Source organism: Podarcis vaucheri, assembly GCF_965113315.1.
Source record: "Podarcis vaucheri genome assembly, chromosome: 6".
Lineage (NCBI taxonomy): Eukaryota > Metazoa > Chordata > Lepidosauria > Squamata > Lacertidae > Podarcis > Podarcis vaucheri.
The window spans coordinates 35,403,914-35,418,913 of NC_138764.1; the positions used below are offsets into that span (position 1 = coordinate 35,403,914).

Sequence of the window (15,000 nt, forward strand, 5' to 3'; positions counted from 1 at the left end):
ACCTCGGGTTAAGAACTTTGCTTCAGGATGAGAACAGAAACCATGCTCCGGCGGTGCGGCGGCAGCAGGAGGCCCCATTAGCTAAAGTGGTCTTCAGGTTAAGAACGGACCTCCAGAATGAATTAAGTTCTTAACCTGAGGTTCCACTGTAGTAAACAGTGGAATTAAATGACAGCAAATAATAATTAAACAGTTTACACTTACCCGTTACAATGAAGAATTACTAAACTATAATCAATCAAAATAAAGGTGAGTCCCAATGCCTAAAATACCACAAAACATACAACTCACGTAAAAGGATCAAAGTGAGAAACAAGGATACACAACTTATAAAATCCCTGAACGCCTCTTCTCTCTTCCCAGCTGCTTTGGCTGTTCTCTTGGTCACCTGGCTGGAGGATGGAGAGATGCAGAGTGGGAATTAGTGTAGAAACCTCGGACTTGGGTGTGGCTGGAATGTAGTGAACTGGAATGTGCTTCCTGGAATTTGGCTCACTGCGGAAAGGTCAGAGTCACATCTGTTGCTCTGCCTACTTTGACATCTGACTTGGCCTAGTTTGGCTCTGGTTCTACCCACCACCGACCTGCAACCCCCAGAGAGTTGCCTGAGGGAATGCAGCCTGCAGTCTGAGAAAGGCTTCCCTACGCCTGTGTTACCTATATCTGCCAATAAATCCCATCCTCTTGGATCCAGCCATTTGTTTCACTAATCACTAGTGCCAAAAATTTCAATATTTGCCCTGCAAATATTGTTGGAAGCTCTTTTGACTTGTCTGGGAGAAAACAGGCAGATTGGGAACAGGGACATAGTGATGGGAGACCTGCCCCAGACACTGTTGTACATAGTTTGTTGGTTAACCAACAGGGATTGCCTCCTCAGCTGTTTCCCCATTGGAAGCCCTGACAAAGTCCCTTCCATGAACCTGCTTCTATGAGCCAGTGTAGTGTAGTGTTTAAGAGGGGTAGACTCGTAATCTGGTGAGCCGGGTTCACATCCCCATTCCTCCACATGCAGCTGCTGGGTGACCTTGGGCTAGTCACACTTCTCTGAAGTCTCTCAGCCCCACTCACCTCACAGAGTGTTTGTTGTGGGGGAGGGAGGGAAAGGAGAATGTTGGCCACTTTGAGACTCCTTCGGGTAGTGATAAAGTAGGATTTCAAATCCAAACTCTTCTACATCAGTGCATGCTCCTCTGCCTTTCCTTGGTAGAAGAAATGGCTGGCTACAAGCTGCCAGGACACTGGGGAATTGAAAATGGTGGCTCAAAGCTGCCCTCTCTCTCTCTCTCTCTCTCTCTCTCTCTCTCTCTCTCCTCCAATTGCAACCCCAGGCTGTTCCAGATTTGAGGAAGCCCTTGGGCAAAGCTATTCAATTGCAGAAGTACCCAAGGTTGGTTCAGGAATACCAGGATCTGATTCCAGCCTATTATGGCTTGTTCACATGACAAGATAGGAGCTTCCATCATCCATCAACTTGGCCCTGATCAACTGATGGGCTGTGGGAGTGTGCCTTGCCCCAAGTTTAAGGAAGGATTTGCATTAAACCTGAAATATACTCAGAGTCGAGAGTGGATTTCATGCTCTTTACTCAGCTCATAGTGGTGAAGAGGAATGGAAGTTCCCCCAGAATGTCTGCTTTATATACATTATTTACACAATGGGCCCCACGTGATTGGCTAATTCCGGGATTCACCTGTAGGCCAATCAGGTTGCAGATTCACTTCCATCTGGAGCTGAATTGGGTGGCTCCTGTGATCCAGTCAGACTGCTGCATTCTGGACCCTATTCTAGGACCAATCAGAGTGCTGCCTTTTGGATCCTATTCAACTCAGTACATAACAAAACAAAAAAACCCTGTTGAAACTGAGAGAAACAACTGGTTCTGATCAGCTGATGGGCAGTGGGAGAATGCTTTGCTCTAGGATCAGGAAGGAATTTGTATTGCAACCCCTGCTAAAATGGAAGGGAGGGAACCATCTTTAGCAGTGATTTCAAAGCAAACCCCTTTGTGATCCCAGAGTCAGCCTTCAAAGAGGCTTGTCACCTGATGTCATTGTAGCAGCAGGTGATTGACAGGTGGGTGGTACCCGGCACCTGTCAAATCTGGCCCAGGAGGGGTTGGGCAGATACAGATTTGGCCCAGGGGGTGGCGAGAGAAGTGTGTTCTCACTTCTGCGCTAGAAGGCAGCACAGAGGCAGGACCCGGGAACTGCCTTTTTTATTTATATAGGTGATTGTTATGAGGACAAAGGGAAATGTAAAATATTGTGAAGCCTTTTGCAGATAAGTGTCATAAAATCTCCGCTCAGCATGAAACCCACAGGATAACCTCACTTTCCTCACTTCCCCCAAACGATAAGCCGAGCTCTGTAGAGGAAGGGTGTGAGAAAATGGAACAAATAAGACAATCACAAAAACATTTTTAAAAAGCATAACAAGGACAATTATTCATAATAATAGGAAGCGCAATGATCTCGCTGGTTCTTTCAAACTGCCTTATTCTTTCCCAAGAATAGGCAGCTGCCTAGGCTCTCACACATGTGACCAGTGTAGCTTTGCAGTTTTGAGGTCACATCATTAATTACAAAAAAATATGTCTGATTCTCCACTCCATTACTCTGGTTTTATGCCAGTTATCATTCCACTAAAAGTTCCGCAGCTACACTGACATAAAAGAAGAGATTATAAATTATTTTCCCCCCCCCAAAAAAAAAGGCAGCCCTGTTTTCCTCTTCCATGGAACTAGCATAATCTCCTCTCCCCATCCTACACCACACTTTTTGAAATCCCAAAAGCATCAGAGAAAGGCCCTGGTGGTTTTTTGTTTTTTTTTTTAAAAAAGCAAGTCCTCTTTTTCCAGTTTTATACAGAGTGCTGTAATATTCACACCAATCCTTTGAAGTTACCCTGCACCACAGCTGATTTGGTGAAAACAGCACAGCAAAGAAACAACACAAAACATTAACTGAAAAGCCAGCTCTTTTCATTTGTTAATTGCCTGGCATGAATTGTTGTTGACACTGGTTTGTCCTCAAGCTCTAAATATGTTAAAACCTCCTTTAAGAAAGAGGTTTCAAAGGATACAGTCATCCCTGGGTACCCCATACATCCCTTGTGTTCAGAAGGAACCACCCACCCAAGTCAGAGTTCCTTACTTTCTCAAGAAACTGGAATTTATTGCCCTGAACCCTCCAAGTGCTTCCTTAAAGAGGCCTTAATTTTAAAACCCTGCCCCTCTCGGATGCCAGAAGGGACCCAAAATGATTAACACGTTGCAGAGGGGAGGAAATATGGGGTGAGAGCAATTAGCCCAGAATGTAACAAATCTAAAAATAAATTGGCTTCATTTTTGTCTCCCTTGCACCAGTGTAGGCAGAGCAACATTAATTAGTGTAATAGGACAATAGGAATTAAATTGGCTTGGTCACCAGATTTTTGCCAGACGGCTCCGCTGCTGCCGGTATTGCTATCCAACTTCAAAGATTTGGAAAGATGTTGCTGCAAACGCTGGAGAATAGAAACCTGTTTTTCATCAACCAGGCCGGCCTGACAAATTAAGTCTGTGGAGCCATTAGATTAAGATAAGAGCTTATCTCCTCGACTGACATTTATTCAGAGGTTTTTATACTGCTCAGCTAGTAATTAGAGTCGTTGAATTTTTAACACTGCTTTGTCCAGCCACTTGACAACTCAGAGTCCAAAAATATAGTGTTTGAGAGGGCGGTGTTCTTTTTTTCAAAAAAGAGAGAGAGAGAGAAATTAACCCAAGAATACAAAATAATTAGCCTGCAAAGGGTTTTTTTGTTTCCAGAAAAGAACCGTGATGCTAAAGCATGCAGGAAGGTTTTAAGTGAGTCTGTCACGTAATCACTTGTATTCAAAATCTGGCAGCCCCCTTACATTAAGCCTTTAGGTAGGAAAGCTTAGGTATCTTTTCTCTCCAGGATCTATAATTTCTTTCAACCCATACATCTTGCAAATTCTAACATGTTACGAGGGCATAATCAAAACAGTGGCCCTAGTCATTAATGACTGCCTGCTGTTTTACTCGCCTAATTCGGTGTACAGGCTGTGATTTTTCCAGGGGACTTTCAAAAGGAATTTCGCTTCATACGGCTGATTTCACTGCAAAAGGTTTATTTTTCCTGCCCTAATTTTTTGTTATAATAGCAAACTGATTGCTCCACAATAGACTGATATATTTGATTTGGATGCAGGGCTTTGAAGGCTGCTTGAGATTAGTAGATCTTACGGGTGTGTTTTAAGCAGCTCGTTTTGAGTAATTTGGAGATCAGAATTGGAATAATAAATTAGTAGTTAAATGGGTGATGTGTTATTTATGGAAATTTGGATGGCTTGTTATGACTGCATCCCGTTAACAGTCCCCAATATATTGTTTACACCCTTCACTCAACATGCTAAGTTTGCTATCTTTAACAACACCCCCCTCCCAGGGAAAAAACCACACACACACACACACACACAACATCCCAGAAATCATCTTGGAATAGAAAAATATGAGGCTCCTCTCCAACTAGTGCATTTGCATGTTCACTCTTCCTCTTACTGAAAGGAAACAAGCCAGATTAGTAAACAGCAGGTCTGAGGTGTTGCACCTTCATGTTCGATAGTCTGTGTGTCACAGTGATGCCTTATGAAACAAGTGCAGCAGTTTATTTACCAAGGTGCAGGCGCCATCTGCACTAGGCATGCAAAGCAGTATCAAACCACTTCAGACAGCCGTGGTCTGCTCCCGCCAAAATAAATTCTGTGACCCGTTGTTTGTTACACCTACAAAGAGTTGCTGGAAGACCCCTATTTATCTCAAAGAGCTCCACTTTCCCAGAGTTACTTGGGAAGAGAGTTTGTCTGTAATTCCACTCTGGGGATTGTAGTTGCCTATAGGGAATAGGGGTCTCCCAACTACTCTTAGCAGCAAGCAAGCAAGCTGCAATTCCCAGCATGCTTTGGAGGACGTCGTGACTGTTCAAAGTGGCATGATAATGCTTTGAAAGCATAGTACAGATGGGGCCATATTCATTACAACATGCCTATAACCACTAAGTAAGTTGGCCATCCCGGGGAAAGATCTCGACACACATCAACACTCCAGTCAGTTTGGCCTAGGGGTTAGAGTGTCAGACTAGGATCGAGGAGGCCCACATCCAAATCCCTATTTAACCATAAGAGCTCACTGACCTACCTCGCAACATTGTTGTGGTGGTGAAATGGGAGAGAAAGAGAACCATGGCCACCACTCTCAGATGCTTGGAAGAATCATTGGAGGATGGATGGCGGCTAACAGATTGAGGTTGAATCCTGACAAGACAGAAGTACTGTTTTGGGGGGGACAGGGGGAGGCGGGTGGGGGGGGGGACTCCCTGGTCCTGAATGGGGTAACTGTGCCCCTGAAGGACCAGGTGCGCAGCCTGGGAGTCATTTTGGACTCACAGCTGTCCATGGAGGTGCAGGTTAATTCTGTGAACAGGGCAGCTGTCTACCAGCTCCATCTGGTACACAGGCTGAGACCCTACCTGCCTGCGGACTGTCTCAGCAAAGTGGTGCATGCTCTGGTTATCTCCCGCTTGGACTACTGCAATGCGCTCTACATGGAGCTACCTTTGAAGGTGACCCAGAAACTGCAATTAATCCAGAATATGGCAGCTAGACTGGTGACTGGGAGTGGCCGCCAGGATCACATAACACCGGTCCTGAGAGATCTGCATTGGCTCCCAGTACGTTTCCAAGCACAATTCAAAGTGTTGGTGCTGACCTTTAAAGCCCTAAACGGCCTCGGTCCTGTATACCTGAAGGAGCATCTCCACCCCCATCGTTCAGCCCGGACGCTGAGACCCAGTGCCAAGGGCCTTCTGGCGGTTCCCTCATTGCAAGACAGGGAACCAGACAGAGGGCCTTCTCGGTAGTGATGCCCGCCCTGTGGAACGCCCTCCCATCAGATGTCAAGGATTTTAAAAAGACATCTGAAGGCAGCCCTGTTTAGGGAAGTTTTTAATATTTAATGCTGTATTGTTTTTAACACTCAATTGGGAGCCGCTCAGAGTGGCTGGGGAAACTCAGCCAGATGGGCGGGGTGTAAATAATAAATTATTGTATTCTTATCATAGGATAGGGGGGGGGGAATATATGCTAGAACTTTAGGCCTCTGCAGTTAAAATGTGTTAAAGGGCTTTGTTGCCCTAGTACAACAAATCTACTTTAAAAGAGAATCTTGCCCTTTGTGGTTTGGTAAGTGATGGGGAACTGCATTGAAAAGGGGGTGGATGGATGACTATTAGGAAGATATATAAACATCCAGCAAAAAGAAAAAAGAAAGAAATCAGGATGAATGCCGGACAAATGCTCATTGCAGTGTAACATCCCCATGAGCAAATCCAGATGAAGGCTCGATAAAGACCAGATATGATCTAACCTCTGCATTAGCTTTGCGCAAGCAAATCAGGAATGCTCCATAAACAGGCCATCTGGAGGGGCTCTCAGTTTCACCTCTATTCCTTAAACAGTGTTATTGACAATTCAAGCTGTCCGAGTGATCTGTGTTGGTTAGATCAAAAGAAAACTCTTGCAACACAGCTCAGTTATTAGTACTTACAAAGTATTTTGCCTTCTAGTTTACAAAAGTCCTGAACTGCACATTGTAATGTTTCATAGTATGCGTTGCAAACTGGTATCTATAAGGCTTGCAGAGCCTCAGCTGCCAATTAAGATCAAAACTTTTTAGAAGAAGTCAGCTGCTTACAAAAGCAGTTGTGGCTTTCAAAAGTTGGCTACATGTAAACTGTTGGATAGTTTAGATGTGAGAAGACATTTCAGTAAAGAACTGAAAGAACTCAGGATTTGCAAACAGATTATGATTTTAGGAATGAGATCTGAATTAATTGGGACTTAATTATTTGAGTATATAGACCCTGATTTTGCTGGACGTCAAAGGCAAGAGGTAGAACCCAGATGTCATTCTGCTGAATTGTTGAATGTTCACAGTATGCGTCCAGCAAATTTCCTCTTCTGAGTGTTCCAAAAAGATTAGCGAGACTGTGGAATAAGCATTGGACTTCACAGTTGAAAAATATGGTGGAGAATGCTAACACCGGTAGAATGATGTCACAAGCCCATGCAATTATTTCTGGGTCCAACTGGCAATATAGGACTGTAATGTCCAAAGGGAAAATGTCTCCTTGGAAAGTTGCAGATTCCGTGATTACTTGCTCTTCCAAAGCTATTCCCTTTCCCAAAAATATTTGGAAGTTTCTCTAGACATATGTGGAATTCCACGTTTGGCATTTCCAATGTCTTTTTCATTCTGAAACAAACAGATGAGGAGGGATTGGGATTGGGACCAAAGATCTTTTTGCATTTGCTTTTTCAGAGGGGCAATCTGGTTTGAAGTAGACTCTGATCTCCTGCAGCAAAGTTTTCTTGCCAACAGACAGATTCCCTATCAGAAATGATATTGGTTGCAGCCTTCCGCTCACTGCCCTGTTTCCACCAGCATTAACGGAGCCAAGTGCAATGGCAGAACAAGCAGAATATTCTCTGCCTCCTTCTTGTTTATGTTTCGCCATTGATCCAGTGGGTTTCAGTATGGTTAATGAAAACGATAAAAAGTCTCGTGTCAAATTCATGATGAAGCAGATGTATTGTGGCATACCCTTTTGTCAACATCGTTGCCTGAGACATGGAGTTTCAAATAGAGCTTCAGATTAAGCTGTATTGATCCAAAACCAATCAGAAGGACAAGGGTCCCTGAGGGTGCCTGGATCATGGCTGAGGTCTTCCCCTTTGACCAGTGGCTGCTCTTTGCAGGTATGATATGATTCGGCAGACTTGGGAGACTCTTGGGTGTCCACTTCACTTGCTTTGCTGCAGAGCTTTGATACCAACAGCCATCATACTCCAAGGCTCACCTAGTAAGGGCATGAGAAGTTCCCCCAGTCCTTGGCTGGGAAGCCACTGAGTGGCAGCGGCTGACATGCCCAGGAGATGCTGCCCTCAGTATGACAAATAAGCCCACAAAGCCCACGCTTCATTATTGGATCTTTATTTGCAAATCTTATTATATTTCAATAAATATAACCATTCCACCAATACGCTGGCTCTAGAGTCTTCTTCAGGGATGTGGAGGCAATATAAATATGCATTTAGTTGCTCACCTATACGGTAGAAAATTACACTGCCATAGGGTTTATGTCCTCTTACAGGATTGCATTTTAAATGGTTCCATTTTACAGGCGAACATTCCATTTTAGTAGTGAGATCGAGCACTGGGCAAGGCAGGCAGTGAGCAGCAGAGCACAGAAAGCTGTGCGGTGTTTATTTATTTTACGTGCCCAAATTTGGCTATGCAAAATACACAAATAGAAGATAGATAGATATAGATGATAGATTAGATAGATAGATAGATAGATAGATAGATAGATGATAGAGATATAGATAGATAGATGATAGACAGACGATAGAGAGAGAGAGAGAGAGAGAGAGATGATAGATAGATAGATAGATAGATAGATAGATAGATAGATAGATAGATAGATAGATGATAGAGATAGATAGATAGATAGATAGATAGATAGATAGATAGATAGATGATAGAGAGAGATAGATATAGATAGATAGATAGATAGATAGATAGATAGATGATAGATAGATAGATAGATAGATAGATGATAGATAGATAGATGATAGATAGATAGATAGATAGATAGATAGATAGATAGATAGATAGATAGATGATAGATAGATGATAAGAGTGGTACCTTGGGTTAAGTACTTAATTCGTTCCGCAGGTCCGTTCTTAACCTGAAACTGTTCTTAACCCGAAGCACCACTTTAGCTAATGGGGCCTCCTGCTGCGATTTCTGTTCTCATCCTGAAGCAAAGTTCTTAACCCTAGGTACTATTTCTGGGTTAGCGGAGTCTGTAACCTGAAGCAAATGTAACCTGAAGTGTATGTTACCCAAGGTACCACTGTAGATAGATAGATGATAGATAGATGATAGAGATGATAGATAGATAGATAGATAGATAGATAGATAGATGATAGATACTAAAGACTACTTCACAGATTACAGTTTTCTAGCTGAGATTCCTCTCCAGTTAGGAAAACATGTGTTTACCAAAATGCGCAAAGCATCGCATGAGTATTTCTTATATGTCATAAATGCAGCAGCTGGGCATAAGTGAAAAAGCAACAACCACTTTTGCTACACTCCATGTATTACGATAAACACAGGTTTTCCTTCTTAGAGATTCTCTCTGTAAGAAAATTATAATGAATGGAGCATCTTCAAGATTCTTCAGAAATCCATCCAAGATGTCTCAAGAAGGACACGTATCGACTCACTTGAATTCAGATGCTACATCTGGGAAATCTTGGTCAAACCAATCGTGCACGTGGCATTTGTATTGCTTACCTTAATGCAACTCTGGTCTCCTGACTTCCAGCTGTTTGTTGCATCCGGAATGCTCCATCTTCTTGTGCTCCCGACAGTTGGGACATCATAATCCCTCTTCCTTTTCTTTCGCAAAGTTTTAAATATCAATGATGCTCCCCCCCTTTTTTTTCAAAGACATCACCAGCATCCGCCCAATTAATGTTAAATCAAACAGGTGTGCACATGTCGTAACTTAAATGTTGTTTTATAAACAGCCCATCTGAAACATTGGCGGGTGGGGTGGGGTGTTGCAAGGCTGATTGAGCTATCAGCATAGGAAATGCTGACAGACGCACACCTCTTTACCCAGAAAGCCAGGCTCACTAACCCAAACTGCAACTGTTTCTAGGGATGCTGCACAGCCTCACAGACTCTCTCAGAGATACGCCCTCCTCTGCTTCCCCTGCTCAGTCCTGTGTGAGAGCCGAGATGCAGTGGCTAACAGAAGTGATCAGCTGAGGCACCTACAGCTGATCAGCTGGTTCCAGGACACAATACATCCCCAACAGTGGTGTAGCGTACGTTGCCAGTGTCCGGGGCAAAGCAAGTATTGGCCGGGCAGCGGTGGCAATGGTGGTGGGGTAGGGTCTTCCTAGCAGGGAGAGGAAAGCGGCGGTGACACCCTCTAGAGGCAGTGCTACTCAAAGGAGAGGAACCTTGGAAGCTGCCTTATTATGATGGGTCAAAACATTGGTCCATTTAGCTCAGTGGTGCATGCACTGACTGCCAGAAGCTCCCTTAGTTTCCAGCACACTCACAGCCCAAGCTGGAGATTCTGGGAATTGAACCTGGAACCTTTTAAAGCATGTACACTAGTGGTGAACTTAGGCCTAAACTTGGACAAAGCTGACCATATTGGAGACAAGGGTTTTTTGTTTTGTTTTAAGCACCTAATAATAATAATAATAATAATAATAATAATAATAATAATAATAATAATAAATTTTATTTATATCCCACCCTCCCCAGCCAAAGCCAGGCTCATAGCGGCTAACAACAGTAAAATGATAAAACATTCTAAAATCATTTCATTATAAAATTAATTCCAATCAAATTAATGGCAACCATTGGGCTAGAAGTTCTGTGAGGATTGCCAAAGGAGGGAGTCAGGCTGTGCCCTGGCCAAAGGCCTGGTGGAACAGCTCTGTCTTGCAGGCCCTGCGGAAAGATGTCAAGTCCCGCAGGGGCCTAGACTCTTGTGACAGAGCGTTCCACCAGATCGGGGCCACAGCCAAAAAAGCCCTGGCTCTGGTTGAGGCCAGCCTAACCTCTCTGTGGCCTGGGACCTTCAAGATGTTTTTGTTTGAAGACCGTAAGTTCCTCTGTGGGACATACCAGGAGAGGCGGTCTCGTAGGTACAAGGGTCCCAGGCCATATAGGGCTTTGAAGGTTAAAACCAGCACCTTAAACCTGATCCTATACTCCACCGGGAGCCAGTGCAGCTGGTATAGCACTGGATGAATGTGATCTCGCAGCAAGGACCCCGTAAGGAGTCTTGCCGCGGCATTCTGCACCCGCTGGAGTTTCTAGGTCAGTCTCAAGGGCAGCCCCACATAGAGCGAGTTACAATAATCCAGTCTGGAGGTGACCGTCATGTGGATCACAGTGGCTAGGTCAGGACGAGAGAGGTAAGGAGCCAACTGCTTAGCTTGGCGGAGATGATAAAATGCCGCCTTTGTTATAGCTGCAATCTGCGCCTCCATGGAAAGGGAGGTGTTGAAGATTACACCCAAACTCTTAACGGATGGTGCTGGCACTAATTGAGCCCCTGCAAGAGATGGGAGTTGCCCCCCCCAAAAAAAAATCCCATATTGTCCCGACCCAGCCAAAGGTCCTCTGGCTTTGAATGATTTAACTTCAACCGGCTCCCATGTAACCATCCAGCCACAGCTTCCAAACATCTGATCAGTGTGTCTGGGGCCGAGTCAGGATGGCCATCCATCAACAGATAGAGTTGGGTGTCATCAGCATACTGATGTCTTGGTTCATAGGATAATCAGAACAGCCAATATTGCTGGCCCTCAAGTTCCTTCTGTATTCAAAATGTAGTTGCCAACAACCAGTATTCCACCTTTAAGCTGCAATTCTCTACACACTTACCCAGGAGTAAGTCCTCTCGAACTCACTGAGACTTACTTCTGAAGAGACAAGCAAAGGATTGCTCTGCTTCCGTGTGTTACAAGAGACCCCTGCTTCTCCCTCCACAGAGATTAATCTCCATGTTGGAAAAAGTAATTTACAAAGTGGCCTTTAGTGAGACTCTGTTTTATCAGTCTTATATTGGAGTGCCAAAGGATAATGTGGGACAACAAATACAGCCGAAGAGAAGTCATTTAAGAGATGGCATTCACATCAATACTCCTTGCTCGAGTCTGCAAACAATGCCACTATAGGACTGTGAATATCAACCCGCGTAATCCAGGTTGCAATATAAAAACCACCATTGAACAAGTTTTCATCTTGCACAAATATCACCCAGACGTTGAAGTGCAGATGATTTTCAAGCAATTTCCTTCTCTGCCATCACAAAATGAAATGTAACCAAACTCATCCATCGCATCTTGTTTGGAATAATAGACAGGGAGGGGGGGAGAGACTCCTGTTTGGGGGAATTTAGCACAGCAGCTAGAAACAGAGGTATCCAAACCAATACAGCCTATCCGTAGAGTCAAATATAATTTACGGAAGTTTCTATTTGCATCTTCTCAAATAATCCCCAGCAGCATGTGCATGTATGCCTGCGTTGTTGAGAATACGCAAAAGAAACTGCAATCCCAAAGCAATTCAGTGAGATGGGCTGCAAGGTGGCTGAATAACACAGAGAAACTGTAGTGCAGAGAGGAAGAACTTATTGCCCTCCAAGTATTACTAAGACTACAATTCCCATCATTCCTGGCCAAGAAAGGTGGGGCTGATGCTATCTCATGGCATTGTATGAAGAACTCAAAGCAGTGCATAATTGCAGCGTAAGTGGAATCCTGCAGAATCAGACTATATATACATTTGTTCCAACATTCTGCTTTCTCCAGTGGTGACCCGGAATTTAACTACGTAGATATAAACTGCTCAGAAGTTTTACTTATAAACCACTTAGGGGCTTTATTTACAATTAAGTAGCATGTAAATTTTGTTAAATAAACTAGCAGTGTAGCAGTCCTCCTCTATTGTTTGCGAGGTGCTGGAGACTTTCCAAGATATACAGTGGTACCTCGGGTTACATACGCTTCAGGTTACAGACTCCGCTAACCCAGAAATAGTGCTTTAGGTTAAGAACTTTGCTTCAGGATGAGAACAGAAATTGTGCTCCGACGGCGCGGCAGCAGCAGGAGGCCCCATTAGCTAAAGTGGTGCTTCAGGTTAAGAACAGTTTCAGATTAAGTACGAACCTCCGGAACGAATTAAGTACTTAACCTGAGGTACCACTGTACTGTCTTTAAATATGGAGGCTCCATTTAGCTTACTTGCCCACCAGTAGACATTCAGCGCAATCCTATGCATCTCTACTCAGAAGCAACCCCATCTGAGGTCAATGGGGTTTACTTATCATCCAATATGGCCGCCTCAGTCAATTAACAAATAAATTGCACTACCAATAGCGAATATCTGCTCCCACTTTGTGCAAACATAATAATGCAGTGTGAAAAGAGTGTGCAAGTTTCACCTGTACACCTGCTGTTGCTGCCTCTGTGCCATAAAGAAGGATACTTTCACTTGCCAGTAGAGGAGAGGAGAATAGAATAGAATAAATATTGACACCAACAAGAGCTATTCAGACAAAGGACTGTGTTGCTTCTCACTTTGTACCCTTTGGGTGGGGCTAACCTTTTTACCAAAATTAAAATGGTCAAGTCTTGCTCGCGACTTAAGAGTCATAGAATAGTGCTATCTCCTCTTTTGAATCGGAGCTTCTTTTGCTCTGGTGTAAAGTAAATCAAACTAGTCCCCATGCTAGATGATAGATATATCAGACAAACTTCCTCCACGATACGTAGCCAGCAATTTGTTTTTCACTACAGTAGTTTCTCGCAATCTTAACTCAGATGGAACACAGCAAAGATTGCCTGGTAAGAAATGCAAAGTGATTTTTTAAAAAATGGAGGGAGGGAGGAAAGACGAGAGACTGATATATATGGCTGTAAATGCATACATACTGCAATATATTTATTCCGGGACTCCCCCAATGGTATTCTGATACCTACAAATATAAGTTTTGCCTGCCTGCCTGCAGTCACAACCTTTCCTAGACCTGCCATCCCACAAAGGTGCCTGACAATAATAATAATGATATTTATATTTATATATTTATATGCCACCATCTGACTAGGTATGTATACTTGTGTTAGGGGAAATTGATTTGCAAAAATTTTACAAAATTGCATACAAACATGGGAATATTATTAGAAATTAGCTGATGAATCTTCATGAGGACATTGATGCAAAAATGTGGAGCACTGAAATTATGATGGGGGGGGGGAGAGATGAGAAATTCAAAGAAACTGAAATTACCCCATTGCCCATCCCTGATGGCCATGACTACAAGCAGGCATGGCTTCACACATCCAGGAATCTCAGGAAAACAGGGTTCCCAGTTACATGGAGCCTTGCCAGTATTCATCTCACTTATCTGAATGACTGGAGAAGAGTCTGCAGCCTGGAGAACCATACAAGGGGATGGGGAGTCTATATCTACTAAGTGTGACCCGTGGTCACACTTGTGGCTAAAGTGAAAACCATGTTTGCAAGCCAAATGTCCTACATTTTAGGAGTAGGCAGGAAATATTGTGTATGATTCTACTCATTCCAGCCATATATTTTATGGGCAGGCGCATGCCATGAAGCACTTTCAAATGCTGGAAACAGACTGGTGCCTATAAGATAGGGTGGCATATACAGTCATACCTCATGTTACGTTCGCTTCATGTTACGTTCTTTCAGATTACGTCCCGCGGCAACCCGGAAGTACCAGAAAGGGTTACTTCCAGGTTTCGCCGCTTGCACATGCGCAGAAGCACAAAATGACGTCACACGCATGCGCAGAAGTGGCGAATCGCAACCCGCGTGTGCGCAGATGCACTGCTGCGGGTTGCGCTCTTTTCATGTTGCGAACGGGCCTCTGGAACGGTTCCCATTCGCAACCAGAGGTACCACTGAAAACAGTTAGGCAGATCAATGTGGTACAACCAAATAGTGTTCAGGACAGGGGCAGAGGAAGAGGTGCCGATGGGGGCAGTCCGTCCCGGGTGTCACCATTGAGGGGGGTGACAAAATGCCGGGCGGAACTCACCGCGGGGCCTAAAGCATGCCCAAGCCACACGTCTCTCCTGGGAGTGACACGGTGGCTTGGGCGCCCCAAACGGTCTGTAAGGCGGCTGAGTGGGAGGAGGCAGGCAGATTCCTCGGAGGCTCCGCGTAGCGTCCTGCCCGGCTCGCCGTGTCCCACGGGTGGCTGGCCCCAGGGCACGCACACCACCCCAGGCGCCCAATTGGCTTGCTCCACCGCTGGTTCAAGACTGTCTACACCAAGAGGACAGGAGCCACATGCCAGTGGTAG

At 44.3% G+C, this 15,000-nt stretch overlaps 2 protein-coding genes across 2 annotated transcripts in view; one reads left to right on the forward strand and one right to left on the reverse strand.

Moving 5' to 3' along the window:
- Window positions 1–502, forward strand: part of LOC309535175 (uncharacterized protein) — a 258,807-nt gene extending 258,305 nt beyond the window's left edge. Inside the window, exon 5 of the mRNA XM_082228027.1 lies at window positions 364–502. Coding sequence (XP_082084153.1) covers window positions 364–430 — 67 coding nt within the window. The 3' untranslated portion in view covers window positions 431–502. The remainder of the gene's footprint in view (window positions 1–363) is intronic.
- LOC309535177 (uncharacterized protein) overlaps window positions 99–15,000 on the reverse strand; it is a 33,246-nt gene continuing 18,344 nt past the window's right edge. Inside the window, exons 4-5 of the mRNA XM_082228032.1 lie at window positions 9,429–9,533; window positions 99–392 (exon numbers count right to left, since the gene is read on the reverse strand). Of these exons, the coding sequence (XP_082084158.1) occupies window positions 288–392; window positions 9,429–9,533 (210 nt within the window). The 3' untranslated portion in view covers window positions 99–287. The remainder of the gene's footprint in view (window positions 393–9,428; window positions 9,534–15,000) is intronic.